The sequence below is a fragment of the Dromaius novaehollandiae genome, chromosome 2, assembly GCF_036370855.1.
Source record: "Dromaius novaehollandiae isolate bDroNov1 chromosome 2, bDroNov1.hap1, whole genome shotgun sequence".
Lineage (NCBI taxonomy): Eukaryota > Metazoa > Chordata > Aves > Casuariiformes > Dromaiidae > Dromaius > Dromaius novaehollandiae.
In genome coordinates, this window is record NC_088099.1 from 39429035 (window position 1) to 39452054 (window position 23020).

Here is a 23020-nt window from a genome sequence, read left to right on the forward strand (position 1 = left end):
CAACCAGTGCTAAAAGTCTGGAAGTTCTCTCTCTCTGAACTGTTTGTGGAAGAGTTCAGATTTGAAAGCGGTAAATGAGTCAAAATGCAACATTACACTAACAAACTTAACCTACTTTTTGCATGCAAAATGCCACTCTGAATTGCACACAGCAATCACACAACCCCCACCTGCATGGCTTTTGCCCAATCTAACAACTGACACGGTCCTAAACATCTACAAATAATTACATTTACTAACACTATACCACATACAACATACACCCAGTTTGCACTGCTGAGTCGCATTTATCCTCAGGTCATGGAACACAACCATCCATAATGGCATCCAGCCACTGTAAATGCTCTGGGAACAAAGCAGTACAGGGGCAGAAACAATTTATTCACTGCAGACAGAATGGCAGGACCCTCGTGGAGAATCCACATGGTCAGAAAGGTTCTTCTGACACAGGCTGAGAATATTTACACACAAGTGAGTGACAGGAAGGAGATCAGCAAAGCTGGGCCTGCAAAAGTAGAGGGAGAGCAGCTTACAGTCTTCCTCAGAAGATTAAGAGTCCTAAACTGAGCAAGAATAATAATGACAATAAGCACAGGGACAGAAGAGAATCAAGAATTTATTTCCCCACTTTGCCCTTTCTTTATAAACAAAGAATGACATCCACTTCCACTGTCAATCCTCTTTTAAAACAAATACAACACACACACACCCCTTTACTTCAATGCTCCAAACCTCTTACAACTCAGAGCAAAAGGGACAGTGCATCAGAATGGTATTTCATCAAATACTGCAGGACACGCAAATAGAAGTGGACAACTTTTTACTTGCATAAATTCTCTATACTCAGCATTTCAAAGGAGGGGAGGGAAAACAAAAAAAAATTGCCTGTAATCTGTAGCTAGATCATTTCAGGTCAGACTGGCTTTTCCAAATGTGTTAAGTCCTCATTCACAGTGATCTTTCCTTAACTCTTTCAGCAGCAACTCCAAACTAGCACATTTTAAAATTTGAATTCTCTCCATCCAAAGGCTACTTGAAAGAACTAATTGCAATGTTTTAATTGCATAATGAATGGAGACTATACCCATACAACAGTTACATAAAAGCAGTGATCTTTATACAGAAGATCTCTCCACCCTGCCCCATATGAAAGCAGAAAACCTCACTCAGCACCACCTCACTGCAAAGTAACATTAAACATAGGGGTAATTTAGCAGTCCATTCCCTCAACACGTACGCTTCCCTCTGTATTGAGGCACTACAACTTAGTGCCACTGTTCATATGCACAATCTCACTGCCGTAGGTAGTTGTTCCTACTAGTGTCCACTGGGCAAGAGTTCAGTTTGACACAGCACCATACTTCATCTTTTAGACTGACAGGATAGAGGGACTGCTTGCCTTACCTTTATGATGACACTGAACCAGTCAGTGAGAATTTGCAGAGCAGCATTTGTATCATTTCTGACACGAATGAATTCCTCTGTTTTAGCACGCTTCCACTTAAAGAATTGCTCAAATACCTCCTCAGACTCATCTGCTTCACAAACTTGACCATACACAACCTCCAGGGAAGTGGACAGCTCCTATGCACCAAGTAAAGCAAACACAAAATATCAAGTTTGCAAACCAGGAGAATTCTGTGACAATGTACTGCACCTAAAAATCAGGACATTTAACATAGAAAGAATTAGCATTACCTGCTGGCATGAAATTATTTCTACCTCAAAACCTCTTCTGCATCCAGTTAGTATCTATTCTCTTTGACTTTCCTCTCCAATCTACTGAGAGTATGCTACCAGACAACTCAGTGCATGAAAGGATCTCACACCACAGTGTGATTTTCCATTCAAAACAAGGAAGGAAGAGACATCACAACAAGCATAATGGCTCATAAGAAAATATTTCTATTTTAGACTCTGCTTCCCTACAGACTGGATTTTCAAGTTACACTCCTCATGGTAAAGAGCAAAAAGGGGGTCAATTTACAATGCTCCTTGTTAGAAGTGTTCAACTGCAGAAAACAAAGTGAACTTGTCATTGAGAAACAAGGTGGGCAACCAGACACCCAAGGAACGCTTCTGAACTGACACCTCACTTAAAGAGTCTCTAACCAAACCTCTTATGATCCACCATCATCACACAGACTCACTCTTAGATGGAACTGCAGTTACCCATGTGTCTCACACTTCCAAGGCCCTCTGAAATTAGCGTTCCAGTCTGGAAACTTCTACTTCTGTCTAAAAGTATTCTGGAAGTATATGAAGCACAAGGTTTGTCTCCTTTTGACTTGTATTGGAAAACAAACCAAAGTATTACACTTAAGGGAACAGCACTGAGGCAAAAGCCCAGGGCAAACAAAATCACTTTTAAAGAAAATACGGTCTGTCAAATGAACTGAAAAAAAAAAAAAAGTGGGAGGCAGAGGGGGAATGTACCAGTCAATTATCTGTCGAGAAGTTCTGACAGTAAGCAGCCTTTGCATCTGGCTAGGAAGTCCCATGATGAAAAAATGTTTGAGTGCTACATTAACGTTTGTAGGCAATCTGCTGTAGTTCAAAAGATAAAACTCTCCCTAAAGACTGGCATTTGACTGGACAAACCTGTGCTTTTGTGCTAAATGGCATCCTTCAGCTTTCAAAATCCATCCTAAATAAGATGCATTACCTCATTTCACCTGTCTGCATTATTCCCTACCAGAAGATGACTAAAGAAACCCTGAGGAACTGTTGACAGTTTGCTTAGATGCAGTGTTTCACTTTCTTTTCTCAGATCGCAGAATATCTGAGTTAATATCAGAGACCTTCCCAAGGAACAGCTAGGTCATGAAGAAAGAAAAACACCAACACACTCATTTTTCCCTCATAAGAGAGGTTTTCATCTTAGCTCACAGTCAAATTTGGAGACCTCCTACAGACTCAAAAGCCAACTAACACCATCGAAAAAGCAACTTGACACAGAACTTAAGTCACTTGTCAGGAGTCTTTAAAACACTCGAAACACCAAGAGGTCATAAGAGCAACCAAATACAACTCAAAGTAAACAAAACAGACTGTCACACACTATCAACCCAGGCCAAAACACAGCAGCTCTGACCACCTCGAAGTGGTCGCAGAGAGGACTGCGGGTACTGCTGAGGTGAGGAAGTGAGCTAGATCAGTTTTGCAGAACTGCACACAATGCCACAACTCTACGTCCCAACTCTACAGACGCACCATAGCAAGATTTCAAATCGAGGCCAAAAGCATAAGAGTTTCCTCGCATTGAATGCATGTTATCGTAAATAGCTAAACACAATGATCATGAGAAACCATTAAAATACTATTACATAAAATTATAAAACTAATTTCATAATGTTACTATAACGAACAGCACTTGTTCAGTACAATAGATTGCTAAAGCAGCAATTTCCATCTGAGCCAGATGACATGAGCTATGTATAAATATGCTTGTCTATAAGTAAATAGGAGTAGGCTTGTGCTAAATTTACAGAGACTGTTTAAAACAGCCAAGTGCACAACACATTTTGCCTCAAGAAACAAAATATCTAGGAAACCAAGATCACAAGCAACCCTAAGGAACTACAGATGTCAGATGTACAATCTACCTCAAATACGATGTAAGCCTTCATCTACTGCTGTTGAGGTCTCAAACTATAAAACATTTCTATTTAAGAAAAACCCCCCCACAGGTTCTCAGTTTTTAAGACTCAATAACCATAAAAGCTCATTCCCACCTGCAATGTTCTTGAGCGCTCAGAGAGGGGCAATTGATCCACTTCCAAAATTAATTCTTCCACTGCAGAATACAGATTCTCCTGCATCTCATTTCTCTTGATAATCAATTCATCTCTTTCATCCTATGTAGAAGGAAGTGCAAGTTAGCAGATCACATCCAAACCCCATGCACACAGGCACAATGTAGAAAGTGACTGAAGGGGAGGAGTGAGTGTGATTCCCAGCAAAGTATGAATAGTACGATACAGACCTGACTACGAATGAGTGAAAACAGGTTTCCTTTTACCTTCTGCTCCTGTGACATAATGACCTTGCACAACTACTGACTCCTTAACAGTCTAAGTATGACTGCATCATCAGAACTAAAGCAGCAGTTTTTGCATGACTGAGTTCTTGGATAGTGAAGAGTCCTAACTGCTACTATTAAAAACTTAAGTGTCCCAGCTGTCCTTCTTATAATTTGTATTACCAAATTTAGAATTTTGATTACACACACTTTCGTGCATAGCAGATTATATGCACAAAGTCACACTGCAAAAGCTTCCTTGCTGAAGAAGGAAATTCTAGAACCAAAAGACCTTTTACCCATTTTTTCCTTACCTTGTAGCAGGAGAGACAAGCGACCTGTCAACTCCCTGCTGATTACCTGCAGAAACATCACTAAAATAAGGGCAGTTTTCTGGAAACAAAAAACGAAGTTTGCTATGGGTGTCTGGCAGGATTAATTCTGCTAACAGGAAAAGAACCCCACATTTACATCTGATAAATTACATAACAGACTCACCAAAACTAAACATCCCAAGTTGAGTAGAGGAAGTTAAAACCTATATGCAGAAGTATGTTTTCAGTGTTCTCTTAACAGTGTTTTAACCCAACACACCAATAGGGGTATGAAGATACATATAAACAGGAAAAACTAAACTACAGCTTTACAGACCTGCTGTAAAGGCTCACATCTCCAAAAATAAAAAAAGTAAATGAGATGACTCAGGTGGTTATAACAGTGTCCTGACACAAGAGTGCCAAAAAATAAAATAAAATAAAAGTCTCAGGAAGTCTGGTGCAGAAGGCAATTAGTAAAGAAACACAGGAACAGGAAGAAACAAGAGAAAGGTTAATTAGGACACTAATGTCAGCTTCCAGTATGGCCAATGAACTTTCAACACAACCAAAGGAACATTTCTTACTAAAAAAAAAAAGGGGGGGGGGGGGGAAAACTCTGCTTGTGTGCATATATACAGATGTGTCCAGAGACTTTTTAAATTTAGTTTATGCAGTGAAAGCTTAGACATTCACTAAGTCCATGTAAGGTAGACTAGAAACCTTTTGGGTCTACAGAAAGGACAGAATGAGATCAATGGCTGGAAACTGAAATATAAACTGCAACTAAAAGAAAAACCCCAAGCTGCAGCATACAAGGGGATGTAAAACCCAGATCAGCAATTTAACAGATGCTGCAATTCTGCTGCACATTAATGGGCTTGATAATTTAGAAAAACAAAAAAAAACAACCCCCCCCCAAAAAAACAAAAACCCCCATAAAAAAAAAACCCAAAACACCCCCCAAAAACAAAAAACCCACAAAACCCAAAAAACACCCCCCCCCAAAAAACACCCCCCCCCCCCAAAAAAAACAGCACATGAAGTTCTACTATGTCAGGTGAACGTAAACAAAAATACCTAAGAAACATCAGATTTAATAGGCACTTATGCACTTGGTGGACATCTCTGGTGACCAAAAATATACAAGATTTTTATAGAGCTCCTGCTGTTTTGTCCTCATAAGACAGGAGCTAGCTTGTAAAAGAACACTGTAACATGCTGCATAAAACATGAAAGAATTTTTTGACATGAAAAACACTTTCCAAAATAGATTTTTACAAACTATTACTTCAAAAACCAGAGCGATAGAAATTTAACATAGTAAAAGGTTCAATCAGGCAACCAAACTCTAATTAATACCCATTTAAGCATCAGGGCTAAATTCAACAGCCTACACAAATCTGAATGGCAAATTGAGAATTCAACAGATGGCTCAGTGGCCACAGGAACATCTGCCATTTAACTGGGTACCTTCAGCAATCCACACTTCACCAAACAATGTTCTTAGTTCTCATCTAACAGGTAGATACACAGACATTGTATTGTCAATATATAATATCCACAGTATTTTAAAAGCCTATGATACAAAGATGTAAGCTCATCATAACAGCAAACAGCAGAATTTCATTAAGCATATCATCCTTCCTTAAAACAAGCTAAAGACTTTTCCAATGACACCTATAAAATATAGCTTTATTTTGTATCTAGTCTATCTCATCTCTCTCAAACAAAATAAAATAACCCCCAAACACACCACAACCACTGCACTGCGTCACCCTGAATGCCAAGCCAGCTTAGCACCTTGTTTCCAAGAAGTACAGCATGCATATGGAAGAGTGCAAGAGGAGGGTAGGTATGATGCAGTCATCTCACAGGTGTATTCTTACTTTAGTGTGATTTAATGACCCCACAAGCAAGAGAAAAATGCATACAAAATACTGTATTGAATGCCACCAATATATTTATCCCCTGCATGGATAGGTCAAACCCATTTTCAGCCCAATTTTTGGCTCCATTCCATGCGAGTTACCAAATTCCAATATGCAGTATACAAAATAGTTAAAACTAGCTCTAGAATAAGCACCCTCATTAAATGCCTCTACTTCCTCCTTCCCTCCCTTTTTTATTTTAAATTAGGGTACTGAATAGTTCCTTTCTTAAACATTGGTGTGATTACTTTTTCATCCTTCCCCAAAAATGCTGAATGTACACATACTACAGTCTCTCACAATGTCAATCTTGAACCCGTTTTTAAATCTAAATCCTAAAATCGACCAAACTTATCCATAAAACACCATATACAGCATCTGTAATTATTTGTATTGCACCTTATTGTTATGAGTATCTGCCTACATTGCAATCAGGGAAACTTCTAATTATCCCTGGGTGGGTTTTTTTGTTTTGTTTGTTTTCTGTTTGTTTGTTTTGTTTGTTTTTTAAAACCTATAAAGCTGCCATCCTCTCAATAAAGTTTCATAGGACAGCTGGTCTGGTGAGCAATAACACAATCCTTCCTATTTGGGACAGAATTTTAATCAGAATTTGATTAATCTGGAATATATTTTAAGCAGTTCTACTCTAGAAAAACCATCTCTTTCTTTTTTAAAATAATGTAAACTATGTCCTAGTACTGCCTCAGTTCACTGATTATCTTCTTATGCTACCAAGACATCTATTATTTTAATCTATTTAATTATCTAAAATATTCTATCTAAGAACAAATGCTCCATTCAACCATCTTCCTATTTTGGGAGTTATAAAGTCAGGATAAAAAGAAAAAAGTTTCAGAGTAGATGCACAAAAACCAGGAGATATCCAGTTAAAACAACCCAAACCAACTATGGAAGCTCAGACAGAAAACTGAGCAGGAGAATTGGACTAGATGATTTCCAGAAGTCCCTTCCAACCTCAACCATTCTGTGATTCTGTAAAATAACACCATTTACTCTGCACTCCAACTTTATCGGGTTTACTCACACCTGTGACATCAAGGTGTGCTAAGTTTCTCCCAGAGCAAGACAAGATGTTCACTCCCAAGAACTTACAAACAAGTGAGACTTGTGACAGTGACAGAAGGCATCAACACTCTAGGAAAGTTAAAGGAAGATCACATTACTCGGTAAAACCAATTCTGACAGCTAGGTTGACAGATAAAGCAAACAGTTAAAACAGTCTGTTACAGTTTCATCTATCTATTTGAGTACACTGGGTTTCTTGTACACTAGATTCATATGTACCCCATTTTAACTGAATAGGAAATAAAGTCAGTAACTCCAATACATTCAGCTGCACTACCAAAAAGATTTGTTAATGTATCTACAATCAACACAATCCAAATAGGGATGACAAGAAGAAAAGCAAGCCCAGCATTTTATTGTGTGCCTCAAACATTTTATTTATTTGAAAACATGGTAGCCAAGGTTCTGGGGCATATTGCAGCACTTGAAAACTATTTTTCAAGATCAAAGAGATCCTCAGGAAGAGAGAAAAAAAAAGTTGTGTCACCACACTGCCTATTAAAAATAGGATAATCTTTTTCATACAAAGTCCATCTTAGCTCAGGTTAATTACAGCAGCTCTAGCACCACACTAAAACTCCAATTCTATACACTTCACCTCCCAAAGATTTCAGAGTGTTTGAGACAGATTCTACAAGCACCACAAAATATCCTGCTTCCAGCTGCTACTACTTCATCTTGAAAATTAAATTAATTCTTCAGGCAGCCCTACGCTTAAACAACATCCCCACTTACTCCCTCTGCTGCTCTCAGGTACTCTGGGGATTACTTGACACCTGACAGAACTCCTGTCTACTCTATTTTTTTACTGTTTAAAATACTTGTGACATTACCATGACATCTTGCTCTCTTCAAAGAGCAGGAATTTTGAAAAGTGATGGCATGCTCTTGAACAAACATAAGATTTCACACCACCATCCCTTTACACCTCAGCAAGATCCTATGCAACAACAGTGACAGAATAGAGAGAGGAGAAGGGGCTGCTGTTAATCTCTAAATAAAACTTAGTTTTCAGACCATATGTGAGGCCACACCTCACTAACACAAAACGCAGGGCTACACAAACACATGTTGAGCTACCAAAGGCAGCACAACACCACAATCTCATTTCAATACTATTTCAGCTACTTTTAACAAGTGCATTGCACTCATGCAGACATGACTTTACTGTTAGCAATTCATAACAACAAGGAATGGCAACAGCAACATTACGCCTAATGTATTCCAACAAGTCAGTCCATCAGAAAATCCTCACACTAAGAATGAAAACTCTTTTCATAGTGTTCCTCATGGAAGAATGCTGCTTGCTAGGTCTGACACACTCCCCATCCATCTGTCCCCCTCGCCTCCCCCCGCCCAAAAAACTGGCATAAAAAGAGTGACACCTGAGTGACACCAGAGGAATTCTCCCCCACTGAATAAATGCACTGAGACTCCCCAGTCATGTCACTGCATCTGTCCTAATTCTTGTCCAGATTAAGATTTTTCTTCCCCTCTCCCCGCCCCCAATCTAAATGAGTCAGAGCAAAACTGGATTAAGCATGAAAATGAGTTTTAAGATGGCTGAAGCTCAAGTTTTGCCCCTGGAAGTAGATCTTTGCTTTATTTGTCCACTGATGCTCACCAAGGCTTACAAATCTGCTTAAGCTCGATTATCCCATGTAATCTCTAAAAGATTCCAACCGCGACTATTTCATGTGGGATCAGGAATTCACCCAAGGAAAGTTTGTTTAAATAAATCCTTAAGCCTAACCCAGGCCCTGCAAACACGCTCTGCTGCCTACTCCCTGCTGCAGCGTACCACACCGGGTTCCTGCATACCTCACAACCTTGCCATTCTCTTCCTATATGTTACTTCCCCACACAAGACAACACCAAAATGTCGTATGTTTGTTAACAGTATTATCTTAATGTCTTCATGTTTAAACGTTTGACTTAGGTTTTAGTACATAAAAGAATTCTTAGTCACTTACAACAACCAAACATATGCCACACTATAGATGTTTTTATTACTTCTCTCTATGGTTCTTTTCATTGCTCATTTTCTACTCCATTTCACAAACAAATCAGCGTAATACAGCAATACTCCTTAAGCAAACACATTTAAAATGTTTTAGGTTATTACTTAAAAATTTCATACCATTTGCTATCTTCTTCCCAGATCACAACTACTTTCTCTTCTCTGCCTTACCACAACGCCTGTCAGACCAGGAAACCTTCCTACTCTCAAAAGCAGGTACCTGGAAGGTGCAGTATATAACCATCACTTTTCTCAGTACCCAGGCAGGCTTTTTCAGATCGGTTGTTGCACAAAAGTTACGCTAGATGGCAGCTTTCCCCTGTACAAGCCCATCTTCCTACAGAACTCCCAAATTACATACTGCCCTCCCCATAGGCAAGGGGCATATACCAAGTACCAGCATGCTGCTTTAAAAAGGTTTTCAGGACAGATGCTGCAGATGCACAGCTGAAGTGTTTTCTAACTATTACAGCACAGTAACTCCTTAGCTACTACATTCTGATGTCCATATCATTTTAAAATCAAAGGCATCAAAAAAGCCTACAGTTAACTGTAGGCTAACACTCCATTAACGTACCAGTTGCTGGCAAATACAGCAAAGCCTCCAATATTACCTAACAAAGGGCAGATTTTTCCATTCTGTGCTCATGATATCCAGCTACACTTACAAGACTAAAATACTGTCAATAGCTGTTAAATTATAGCTCTTGATGCAAAAGTAATTCCAACCTACCACATTTTTGCACAACTGAATCATCTCTTGAGCCAAGTCATATTCCACCCAAGTCTTCTGCAGTTTTTCCAAGGAACACGGAACAGTGAGACATCCTTCTGTAACCACTTCTATAGCTTGTGAGAGGTCTTCCCCAAAACGAGTATTCTTATTTGTGTGCCTATGGGGTAAGGAGGAAACAACATCTGACCTGGAAAATGTTTTTTTTTTCCAGAACTCAAATATTTTAAGTCAATGCTATTCAGACCCATCGTACATAACTATTTTAAGACAGCACCTGCCACGTTAATAATCTAGTTTCTTTCAAGAGGTAGTAGCAGCAATTTACCTCATTCAGCTCTGTAAAATCCCTTTTAGAGCAGAAAGAAGGAAGCAACATGAATACATTCATTATACCTCAGTACTGACGAGACTGTATAGGCACATTGTCTCTCTTGCTCTTAGTTTTCCCCTTGTCTCATTTCCACAGGTGTTTTGGAGGGGGTTTGTTTGTTTGTTTTGGGTTGTTTTTTTTTTGGTCTCCTGCAGACGTATACACCTTAATACAATCACCTTTTGGAAAAAGCACTCATCTATACCAGAAAAGAGATACTCCCTCTTAAAAGAGTCAATGATCATTTCTATTCCAAGTCTTCTCCCCACTGCAGTTTTGCCCCTTCTTTTAAAACTGATGGGCAGTTTGGGCTAGCAAATGAGATACACCTTTCACAGCAATCTAGGTACCAAAGGGACTCTGACTGCCCAGCTACTTTTAAAGACTAGCTGCATTTAATTAATAAGTATCTTCCTTGAAGCTGGAACTGAAAGCTCTTCTCACAACAGCTGCAGGAAAGAAGCAGAAGTAGTGAATTAAGGAGTCATCTGATGAACATTCAGAAGCAGGCAATGCAAATCCCAATGTGACAGAAAACTCAACTTTCAGCCATGGTTTTAGGAAACAGTCAAACTCTGTATACATATTGAAAAAAGAAAACAGCAGAATAAAATAATGTTGTATTTTTTCCTTAAAAAGTAAACGGGAAACAAAAAGCATGCAATGGTTTCAAGAGATAAACAGACTAATTATATATATACACTTTTTTCTCTGGTTGTTTCTAAAATAGTAATATATATGTTTGCACATACCTAATTTCTTTCAGTACCTTCACATTAGCAACCAAACTTCTCATTTTTGTTCCCACGTATTTTCTTAAGGTTTCCTCAAAACGTTCAGCAGTTTCTCTAGATGCTTCCTTCTCTTCCTGAATTATTTTTCAATTTTGGAGGAAGGTTTCAGTAAAGAAAAATATGAAGAAGGATCAACAGGCAGCCAGGGTTACTAACACACAGACCATAATTTAAACTTTCAAAAACTAGGAGATTAAAAAAAGACCATCTTTGAGTCACCAACAAAACACCCAGAAACATATGCAGAACAATGACAATCATTTTTTTCTAAACAGCTTTTTAAAGGTTAATGCTTCATTTCTTTCCTCTTACTTCAGTATGTTCAGGAGAGTAACACTTTTGTATTTTGATCATTACACCCCTAATTGCTCACAAGTTTTCAGAAAATAGATTTTTTTTTTTCTTTCCTCATTGAGAAATTCCCACTTATTGATACAGGAAAATGAAGTCCAGGATCTCATTAACCTCCTTGCTCTCATAACCACTACATCTCAAAGTGGTGCAGCTAGAATTCTTGCTGTATTAATAACCAGTCTTACCTTCTCACAAGGAATTTTCTCAAGACACACGGAAAAAACAAAAACAAACAAAAAAACCCCACACATAAGACTGTATTCCTCCAGGTGCAACCTAAAGTTAAAAGCACTTGCTCACATACCACAGAGATGCTTTTGTAAAAGGATCACTTTAGGTGATGGGGAAAAAAAAAAAAAAAAAAAAAACACAATCCTTGGATTTTATTAGCCTTCCAGACTTACCATATTTTAAATAAGTAAATAAACAAACACCAAAACATACCCACACATAAAAGGACTTAAGCAGTTTTTTGTTTTACAATAATTTTGCATCCAAAGTCTCATGACTGCAGGTTTTTTTTTTCTTTTGGAAATACTCCTCAGAGTGAAAAAGCACATCACACTTCTAAAACACATCACTCCCTGCTAAAAAACACTTCACTCTGTGTGCAATCATGGGAGAAAAGACTTTCATACTTAAAATAATATCCATAGCCTTTTCTTCTAAAGTAGTTTACTTGCAGTCAACATAAAAAAATATATATGTATCATTAAACTTTTTAGGAGACAGTCTTTTGAGAAAAAAGAAAAAACAGACAAGAAATGCTTTAAGAATTCCTTGCATTCAATAGATGTTCTTAGCTGCAGACAAATTTTGTTGCTTGTTAAAGTTACTTTAGCTTGCACAGAAGTGCACAAACACAGTATCTTCAGCTGATCTATACAATGACAGGTTAGCATGTGCAGAAACACAACTGTTTTCTTAAGTAGAGGCAACTAAGTAGCAAAGCTTGTTATGAATAGTTTTATTCCAGTAAGAAAGGAGGAGGAAACAGCCATGTGCAAGTTCAGTTTTTGGGGTGTCGAACAGATTTACACAATGGCAGGTTTTCCTTTCTTAACAGTAGAGATGCAAGAGCTCACACAACTTTTTTCCTCAAATCAGTAAGAGCCTAACACCCTTGCAAAACAATCTCTTCTTATTAATGTCATTTATCGAACTAAAAACCATATAAGGCATTTTTAAGCCTATTTACTAAGTACGGTGCTTATTAGCTTGTGCTAAAAGCTTCCCCTGTAAAGCATGATACGCATCTGATATCTGCATCTTTTTTTATTAAGCAAGAACTACGAAACCAGATAATTTTCATCTAGTTCTACAATTCGACAGCTTGTTAAATGCTTAATAATTTTCAGCCCAATAGACAGAAAGTTGTTTTAGCCGCTAAGCTGGAAAAAAAGATGAGGACTACATCCTTATACACAAAGAATGTTTTTAATCACCCAGCGTAAAACTCTGAGTTCACACTGAACAGCTAGCTCCAAACAAGCAACTGCATCAACAGGGCAGTGTCACGAAGTCACACACTAAGAGCATCTCCCTGCACTAGAGGAAGTCAAGTCTTCACTCCACTGGTTCAGTTCTGCCGTATTCCAAACGGCACAATGTACAGCCTTGAGCTGCAGTACAATGAAACAACAAGACAAAAGCATTTTCAAATGCTTTTCCTCCCCCACCCCTTTTTTTCATATGCACTTCCATATACCTGAAGTTCATGTTTCAGCTGCTCAACCTTCAGTTCTAGCTCCTTCTGCATCTGTAGGAGACTTTCATTGTCCTTTCTGAGAAGTTCTTTCTCCACCTTAAGCTTTTCATTTTCTTCAACCAGCTTCTGATCTTGTCTTATTTTTTCCAAACTGCTGTCTAACACTGAACCAGAAACTAGCATTTTTTCTCTTTTAAAAAAGAATTAAGAAGAATTAATCTAAAGAAGTGCAATCTTTCATACTACAGTAATTTGAACAATGATTACAGATCCCCACATCAAAAATAGTATACGAGCATCTACACAATCATGCTTTACTTCTTCAGAATTTGTATCCCTGTCCACTCCACACAACTGGAGCTGAGGAGTATCTGGAGTAACACAAAAAACTGATACACAACACTGGGAAAGAACAGAAAAAACATTAAGAAAAAAAAAGACAGAGACAGAGAGAGAGACAGAGAGAGAGAGAGAGAGAGAGACAGAGAGAGACTTGAAATTAAGTTAACCCTTTATATGTTTGCACTTTCATTTTAAATCAAGTTAATTTCCTATCCAAAAAACATCTTACTATACCACATTGCAGCCCCAGAAAAATCAAGGTTCACTGTAATTCTACCTACTAAATAGGCCAGAACACTTAAAACTAGGGTTTAGGATCTACAAATTAGAGAGAGGGAGGGTTTTTTGTTTTTTTAATAACTAAGCACAGCAATGTGAAGCAGTTTGTCACAGCATACCATTCAGTGTTTCACTAGACCCCACTTCAACTTCACCCTCAGCTGCACGGCTTCAGGTATACCATAGTTTCTTTGTTTCCCAGTTCCCTTCACAGGCCTCCCATCATAAGAAGTGCTGTGATATGTAAAAAGTTAAAGGATACTAGAACGCACAAATGGAACGGAGGATCTGCTGGCTGACAGCCACGCAGGCAGTCAGGATACCTTGGTGTACAATGCAGTCACAACACCGAGCGAAACAAAGAAAAAGGATTTTTCTTCTTTAAATCAGATTCAGAGCATCTCCAAAATTCAGAAAAGAGGCCAGATTCAAAATAACTCAGCATGAGACATTTTACTATAAATTTAGGCTTTTTTAAAAAAAAAAAAAAAAAAAAAAAAAAAAAGGCATCTTATTTCATGTCAGTTATTCATTAAGAGCATAGACTTGCCTAACTGATCTAGTTGTAACACAAATCTGAAAGACATTCCAGTATGTGGAAAGGTGCACATTCAAGTTTTATTATAATGTTCAAGAAGTTCAAATTATGGAACATTGGCAAATTCTAAATAAGTTTTGGGGTTTTTTTGTTTGTTTTTTTTTTTTAAAGAACATTACTTTTTACACTATCTCAATTCACTGAATGCCAAGCACCATCTTTCCCACCCACAAACATTTTTCTCAGCAGCCTGTTGCCATGACAATCCTAGCAACTGTAGGACAAATCTCTTTTTAAAGATTTCTGACAACAACTCTAACTGCTAACTTACCACCACCTCTTTCAATGTAATTATAAGTTGCAGAGACAACATTACCCTCTAAAGCTTACATCTAACTGTGACTGCTGACTTTATTTCTTATAAGCACATACTGTTACACTCCTACACAAATAAATAACCAAAATATGTTTGTCCTGCTAGGTGAGTGCACTTCTATGTTCCACATTTGTGTCCACTGAGTTTTTAATACAGACAAATAAACAGGGGCTAGCTGCATAAAGTCTCAAGAACAAGCTTGCAGAAATTACACAGAGGTTTAAACAAACACTGCCATCTACCACTGCAAAAATCTTTTGGAGGCCTGATGTCCTGCAACCTTCACCTTTAAGTAAGCTTTATTGTATCTTCTCCTCTGCCTAATAGTCATTATCCCTTCTTTCCTTCTCAAAATCTATTAAGATATATAAGAGTATGTCTCTGGAAAACAAGTGAGGAAGAACAGTCTACTTAATGAGCAACAAAACTATTGAACTGGTTTTCTACAGATTGATGTCTTAATTCCCATCACCACACCATACACACACAGAAGCATGCATGCCCTCCTTCCACTGAGTACACTACTATATGATACCGGAATGAAAGAAACTGAACTTTGTATTTTAGATGTTTACTTCCCCCTCAATCTTCTCACATACCCAAACCCCAGCAGCAACACTAATTAGTCCACACACACAAACTTACTTACGATATCCCATTGCCTTACTTTGTGACAAACATATGGCTTCCAGTAAAATTCTCATTCCTTGCACTGGCAACTACATGCTCAAAGCGTCCTCTTGGTCTGCTGAGTGAACGATTGGGTCTGTTCATCCACAGAGGAACTGGAACTTTTACACTCCAAGGTTGGTTTTGCATAAGATCTGCTTTTTTCTCTTCCCCATTTTTAGTGTTTACTGCAGATCTGCATTTTTCAGCAAACCCTGTCTTAGCTACCTCTTCTCCAATATCTGTTTTTTCATATTCTGCCTGGACAACGATGGTACCATCCTCATGCTTGGCTTTGTGTCGTATTTTTATTTCTTTTTCAAAAACCAGGCTGTCCAAGAACTTCTTCCCCTGTAAAATAAAATATACTTAAGTTATGCATTAGCCACTGTGAATAATTGAAATCAACCACCTTCCGGGCGGGGGGAGGGGGGGGGGGGAGGGGATCCAAAGGGCTGCACAGGTAAAGCTTCTTACGTTTAACACATTTATTCTGAATCAATGCTGCACCTGTACAGCTACAGCTGTACCTGATCTAATCTCTGTCAATGTCAGACTGGACATCAGCACCAATAGCTCTCCCTCACTGTTCAATATTCAAGAGTTCAGTATCATCAACAAGCAAAAGCCCAAAATTCCACCAATTCTCAATGGAAGTTGGCAACCTGGTTATCTTAAGTCTTTTTTTAGGATCTAGACCAATTATTTAATAGTATTATACAAAATAATATGAAAATTATTGTAATTAATACATTAACAGCCTTTATCAGGCTCCAATTTTAAGCAAGACATTTTTAAGTGAAAGAACAAGATGGACGCAGTGCGCATTACACTATACATCTTCCATTTAAATAAAGCTGAAAGAGCCCAAAGCTAATTTAAAATTGTTCAGAAGTTGAAATAGAACATAAATACAAAGGAACTATTATGTACAGCTGTCGTGTCCAAACTCAAATCACTCATTCAGAAATCACAAGAGTGCCAGAATTGAAGCTCTCAGTTTCATTAGTAGTATCAACGAAAGACAGGCTTGAAAGACTGAGGAATGCACACCAGACCTTCAAAAGACATCGTGGAGAAAGATAGCTTTTACTAATAGGTTTCTCCCCCTCCCCCCTTTTCATTCAAACATTTCTGCAAACATGCTGTTTTTGCAGAAAATTAAGAAGGGGCAGGGGGCAGGGCAGGAAATGGGCACAGTTTTAGACAAAGCGGAGCTAGCAAATAAAGTTTCACCTGAAGCAATAAGAACTGGCAGGAAAAGAAAAAACTACACACACAAAACACCGAACTGAAAACCCATTTTCACCTAATTGCATTAGCAATGTTAACCGGACCATAAGAAAGAGACCATGCAAAGGAGTCGTAGATTCTCTTTGAATAGCACAGGGATCCGAAAGGCCAGGTATGACCGCCCCTTCCTGTGGCCACATCTCCTCCTCTGGTAACTGCCGATCTCAAGTGACCAGCTGGTGAAGCAGGGGCAGTACCAGTATCAGGCCAGATGAACCACACAGTAAAGACTGTAAAGTGAGCGGTGTCCAGGAAAAGATGACCACCGCTAGTGAAAGGGGACCAAAAGAGCACCCTGGTCACCAACGCCACTCAGAAAGGCTCTGCGCTTTCATCAGTCACATTGATATCAACTCTCGAGCCACATACACTTGTTACTGACAAGGGATGAAAATGTTGCAACCATTCTTTCTACCAACCCAAAAATTTTGTATGGTACTTGGCACATAGCCTTTGAGCAGCTCACATCTGTTAGTGGATTTATCATAACTTCTGTAACCTAAGGAGGTATTTTTCTCCCCAAAGGGAAATAAACAGAGGTACAGTGTCAGAAAGAACTTGCAGCAGTCAGAAATAAACCTGAGACTCCAAAGACTGCAAGAATGTACTCTAAAATCACCTCCCTGGCACAACCTGAAGTGATTTGTGACAAAACCATTTCAGTTTCTAGAGGACATTAAGGGCAAGAGATCAGACAGTATCTCCCAGCATGTCTCGCCTTCACAGTTGAACATCCGGCTCCTACAAGAATCTTCAGTAACACTATGCTGATACATGGCATCATCTGTTGCACATTTTATCACCTTAATCCTTCAAGATCTGTAACTCACCTGGTCAAACATGTTTAAGTTTTGATCAGTTGGTATCTGCAGTCCCCAGAGTTTGTACTTCTTGGCAACACTCGGACATTGCAAATTTGCTGGAATTTCAACTATTTCTGATCTGTTTAGAATCTCAGAATTTCCATAATCAATGTACAATACCTGACACTGCAACAACAATATAAAATAAATATAAGCATTTAAAAAATACATGCATGTTGCAGTACTACCTTAAAGGCACTATCTGGAACACCCTTCAGATGAAGTAACTGAGTTAGAGAAAACTCGAATTTGCATCTGTCTAAAAATATAACAACAGAACTTTTTCAGTGACGAAACAGACTTTCACAGGTTACGATTATAATCAATATATAGGCCTCTCTTCAAAAGGGATACAAAACACAGTAAGAAGTGACCATGTAAACTGGAATTACTAGCCTTTTCTGTCAGCCACCTGACCACAGAATCCTTTCAGAAGCCATCAGCACTAACATGTCAGTATATTTTACCACCCACACGTGAAGTCTGTCATTTTCAGTTCACATAAGTTTTGAAATTAAATTACACTGCTTAACAACAACATTAACTGTATATTGTATATCTTTTTTTCAAGAGATAAAACATGATATACTTCTGAAATGCTGTGTGTGCCAGTCTTAGTAGCTTTCAAAACAACAGGTCACTTAAATTTGTGCCACATATGCATATTCACTGATTCCAAATGTATTTAGACAGCGAGTTTCAAAAACAGAGGGAGGAGTTGCATTTTTTTCTATCCTCCTGCATGTAGAGGTGATATAGGACTAAAGACTACACGAAAACATATTTCCTGCCTTTTCATCATTGATCACTTGCTGTACTGTACATCTGTACCAACATCCATCTTCAGAAAAACACCCACCATATATCTGTAAATCAGGAAAAGAAAAAAATGGAGTAGCATTCTGAAAAGATAAGCACAGTTCAAAATAATATTCATAATACATTACAAATCTTATTTTCACAGTCTTCTCTAATTACCACAACAGCAGTATCAAAACAAAGTAATGCTTTTAATATCCTATCTCTAGTAATGGCATTTTTAAAGCATCTCGCATATGCTAAAAACTCTACACCAGAAAGGATATTGAAGAAAATTTTGCAGATCAATGGCAGATTCATATGTATTTTCCTACATATGTGGTGCTACAACATTTTGACACCAACAGCTTCATAAACTCAACAAAGGAAGAGGCCAGTCATGCCACAAACAGCAAACCTAGAATGTTTTTCTTTTTCAAGAAAAACATAGGTGACATGCCTGCACACACTTACAGTTCAAAAACAAGGTGTCTAATGTAAATCTCACTTTACAATAAGCCATCAGTAGTTCACACACACAAAAAGTTGCTATCACTTTGCATGCTTACCTTATCACAGAACTGCTATTAAATATGTACTTGTTATCCTTAAGAATATTTTACCCAGCATACTAAACAATACAAGTTTTCATAAGATCTTCTACACTTTTAGAAAAGAACGGAGAAAAGAATAACCTGACAGAAAGAGTGTTGCTGTCTTGATAAAGATAACCCATAATGGACACTGGATAAAAAGAAAGAATTCAGCATTCTGTACATAAGCTTTCTTGTAGCATTTCCTGAGTGTGCATAATTTAATTCAATTAAGTCTGAAGTGCAGAAAGATTTGAACTTGCTGACAAAATCAGCAAAAAAAAAAAAGAAAAGAAAAAAAAAAGGAAAAAAAAAGGAAAAAAAGAGAGCCAGGAGTTTTCAGAGAGTCTTTGAGAGAATAAAACCCACAGTTTAATCAAAGACCAAGAAAAAAAACTAAGAAAAATGGTTGCACAAAGTAAAAGCTTTTACATGCAGGTGAAAAACAAACTCCAAATATACACAGCCTACTTACCTTACTAAAATCAGGCTTGCCAAAAATTGCATTAGCCCGAGGACAAACATCAGCCAGCGCACAACTTAATTTCAAGAGGTCATTACATCTACCGATATTCTAAGTGTGGAGAGAGGTAAGAGTTATTAACTGTCACTTTTAATAGTTGCTTGATGGCTTTTCACAGCCAAAAATTAAATCTAAACACTTACACTGCTGTTCAGACAAGCAATGCCCCACCCTAAGCTTTCTATCATCACAATTTTAGTTGCATTTATAAGCCCGTTCTCATTTTCTTTCAAAAATTAAAAAAAAGAGATCGGGGCAGATAAAGTACCCTGGAGAAATAGTTGGCAAAGAGTATTTTTAAATTAAATTACCAGGCTGTGAAAAGTATGCAGATCTTACTAAAGTTTGTGAGGACGGATTAATAAGTATGTATTTGGTGTTCTTTTTCTTTCTCTTCTTAATATGAGAAGAGAACAGCTCTGGCATACTTCCATTCTCCTTACTTGAAAGACTTGTGTTTTGGTTTAGTTGAAAGAAACAAATCCTTTTCAATTACAACTTGATATCTAAACCGTTGCAAGACTGGGTCAGTTCCAATAACATGACATTTATTAGATGTTATTCTACTTGTAATTCAAAGCAAAGCATCCAGAGCTTGGAGCAGGAAAGAAAACACTAGTGTAACCAACAATTTTGTTCTTCTCAGAAATACACTCCTAACTTTCATACCTTACAATATTAAGTAAAACACTAACTTTTCCCACAGAGTCCCCAGGTAAAAAACTGCAGGAGGAGACATTATTAGCAATAGATCTAACCCCTCCACATTTTTTTTTTGTTGGTTTGGGTTTTTTTTTTTTTTAAAAAAAAAGAAAGAACAAGTTGTTCTATAAACAGAACCAACAAAGCTTGGTCCATCTCCCACTTCTTATCAGCAACAGGGAAAGAGGTACCATCTACTGTGACTGGTTCAAAGCAACACAGGTGTTGACTAACACATACACACCTATTAGCCAGTAGACTGAACAGAAAAGGTAAGCATATGGACTCATCCTGGATCTTCCCCTTACTTCCTCTCCCTGCCCATCCCTCACATTAATAAAAGTAACTAAGTCTTTTTTAATCCCTGTCCTTCTTCTCCCCCCACAAATATCCTGCTGCCAATTTACACAAAACCTCAAGGGACCTAGTACCTTTGAGCCATCTCAAGCTTGGCTGAAACTGCCCAAAAGGCTCAGCTGTTACAGACAGTCAGAGGTCCATCCTGAACAGGACTCCAGATGCCAGCAATTATTTTAATCCTTTTCTTTTCCCCTTTTCCTTTTTGCATAGGGCCAGCTGAATATCCAAGAAATCCCAGCTATAATCCAAATGGACAGATGGATGATGAACAGGTCTCTTTACCATTTCAGAAAACACTATCTGATCCCAGTTTAAAGGGGTCAGAAAAAATCCTTGAGACCTACATGGATTCAAAAGTTCAAGTTCATATTACAGTATGTTCTTCTCTGAGATCTAATTTTTTTAAAAAAATATTCAAATAGTACCATTCTCACTTATACAGAAACCTGCCACTGGGGGGTGAGATAAGATTAGACACCTTATTTAAAATAAGTACTTTTCTGAATTCACCTGTGCCCAAAATGTTACAGCATCTTCAACATGGCAGCCGACAACATCTTCGACTTGATGGGGGAAGGGGGGGGAGAGAGATATTTAAGTTACTCTCAAATGTGACATCTAAAAAAAGAAAAAAAGAAATACATAAACTTGCATTACCTTTGTTGTATTCTGTGTCTCCATCCATGACAAGATTCTGAAATGTTACAAGATATCTATTGTTAAACAGAAGTTAAAATATTTTTCTGAACAGATCCATAAATCAGAGTTTTCCACAATGGGATACTATGTGCATCTGACTAGTACAAACGCTCAGCTGTGTTCTTCTATCATGAATAAAGTTGCCCTAACATGTTTCACAGATTAAAAGGGAGAATTTGCTTTTAATAGCAGTCCTGAAATCTAATTGCATTTATTATAATTACCAAACTCTTATCAACTCTTCTATTACTTGATCCCCAAATTTCTCAGTTCTTCTGCCTTCCAGTGGAGAAACATTATTTTTTTTAGCTAAAAACAGTTAGAATGAGGTTTTTTTATTTAATAATAAATAATAATGCATGACCTTATTACTGTCATGTTTCAACAACACAAGCTGAGAAAAACCGGAACACAAAGAGGACACTACTACAAAAACAGACGCGCTACATGCAGGCATTAAATCATATATTATACACACACACGTGCAGCCTACTTCCCAGAGACTGAAGTCCCCTTTGTTGAAACTTTCCTGCTGAAGCAGACAGACACGCCCGTTTTTCAGGCATCACCACTAACTCCGGAGAAACTCAAACCCGAGAGAAACGCTCCCCACACGCGGCCCGCAACTGCCTCGGGGAATCCCGTCGCAACCGAAAAGCCTCTCCAGCCGCCTCCCCAGCACGGAAACGGCAGCGCGGGCTGACGCAGGAGCTATTTAATACCACAGCGGCGACGGCCACGAGGGAGCGGGGAGGGGCCGGCGGGAGGGGCCGGCAGCCGGCGCCGCCCGCCAGCCCGCGCAGCGCCGCTGCCCGGCGGCTCCCCAGGGGCCCCTCGGAGGCGAGGCCGCGGGAGGCAGCGCTGGACACCGCCCTCGCCCCGGCGCCGCTACCTGAGGCGGGCAGAGCGGCCCCGCGCCTCGGCCCGCGCCGCTGCCGCACGTGCTCGCGCCGCTCCTGCTTTCCCGCCCTGCGCATGCGCGCGCCGCTCCTGCCGCCGAGCAGCGCAGGCGGCGGCGGTCTGGGCCGGGCAGGGGCCGCGCGGCCTCCCGCCGACGCTAGGAGGAGAAGATGGCGCGGGGGGGGGGGGGGGGCGAGGGGCGGCTCGCGGGAGCGCTGCTTCTGGCACGGGGCGCCCCGGCATTAGCCCCGGTGGCGTCAGCAGGTTCAGGCGACGGTTGTCCTGGGTCCTCCACAGTGCGAGCGCACTTCCGGGCGGGCGCGAAGCACCGTCGCTGGGCAGGGGACTCCCGGGGGGGAAACAGCGAGCCAAACTGCGTGCAACATGGCGGGCCGGTACTGCACAAGTGACCTTTTCATGTTTTAGTTTTGGACTTCCCCTAATGAGATCATTTATGAAATAAGTCAGCTTGCTGCACAGCCAGGATCTACCTGTAGCATTTCAGTGTGTGTCCTTCCATAGGCTATTGGTATTTCCTCATGGTAAAAAGACATCATGATAGCATCTTTGCACTGATTTGTTAGAAGTGGGTCACTCAGTAAGACTTTGAATTTTTTCTAGCTTTTGAAATTATAATATTAGATGGTGCTCTTTTATTGTATAACACTATGGCACATTTACAGCTAAAGTAAAATTTGAACTAAAAGTAGTTTAACAACAACTGCTGTCCTACCAAATACTCTCTTCC

At 39.1% G+C, this 23020-nt stretch overlaps 1 protein-coding gene across 1 annotated transcript in view; it reads right to left on the reverse strand.

Annotated features, from left to right (window-relative positions):
* STK31 (serine/threonine kinase 31) overlaps positions 1-21373 on the reverse strand; it is a 40982-nt gene extending 19609 nt beyond the window's left edge. The window contains exons 1-11 of the mRNA XM_026103704.2: positions 21331-21373; positions 21184-21236; positions 19564-19662; positions 18489-18563; positions 17665-17823; positions 15540-15892; positions 13338-13527; positions 11234-11349; positions 10109-10268; positions 3735-3857; positions 1405-1584 (exon numbers count right to left, since the gene is read on the reverse strand). Coding sequence (XP_025959489.2) covers positions 1405-1584; positions 3735-3857; positions 10109-10268; positions 11234-11349; positions 13338-13527; positions 15540-15892; positions 17665-17823; positions 18489-18563; positions 19564-19662; positions 21184-21236; positions 21331-21358 — 1536 coding nt within the window. The 5' untranslated portion in view covers positions 21359-21373. The remainder of the gene's footprint in view (positions 1-1404; positions 1585-3734; positions 3858-10108; positions 10269-11233; positions 11350-13337; positions 13528-15539; positions 15893-17664; positions 17824-18488; positions 18564-19563; positions 19663-21183; positions 21237-21330) is intronic.
* Positions 21374-23020: the final 1647 nt, after the last annotated feature.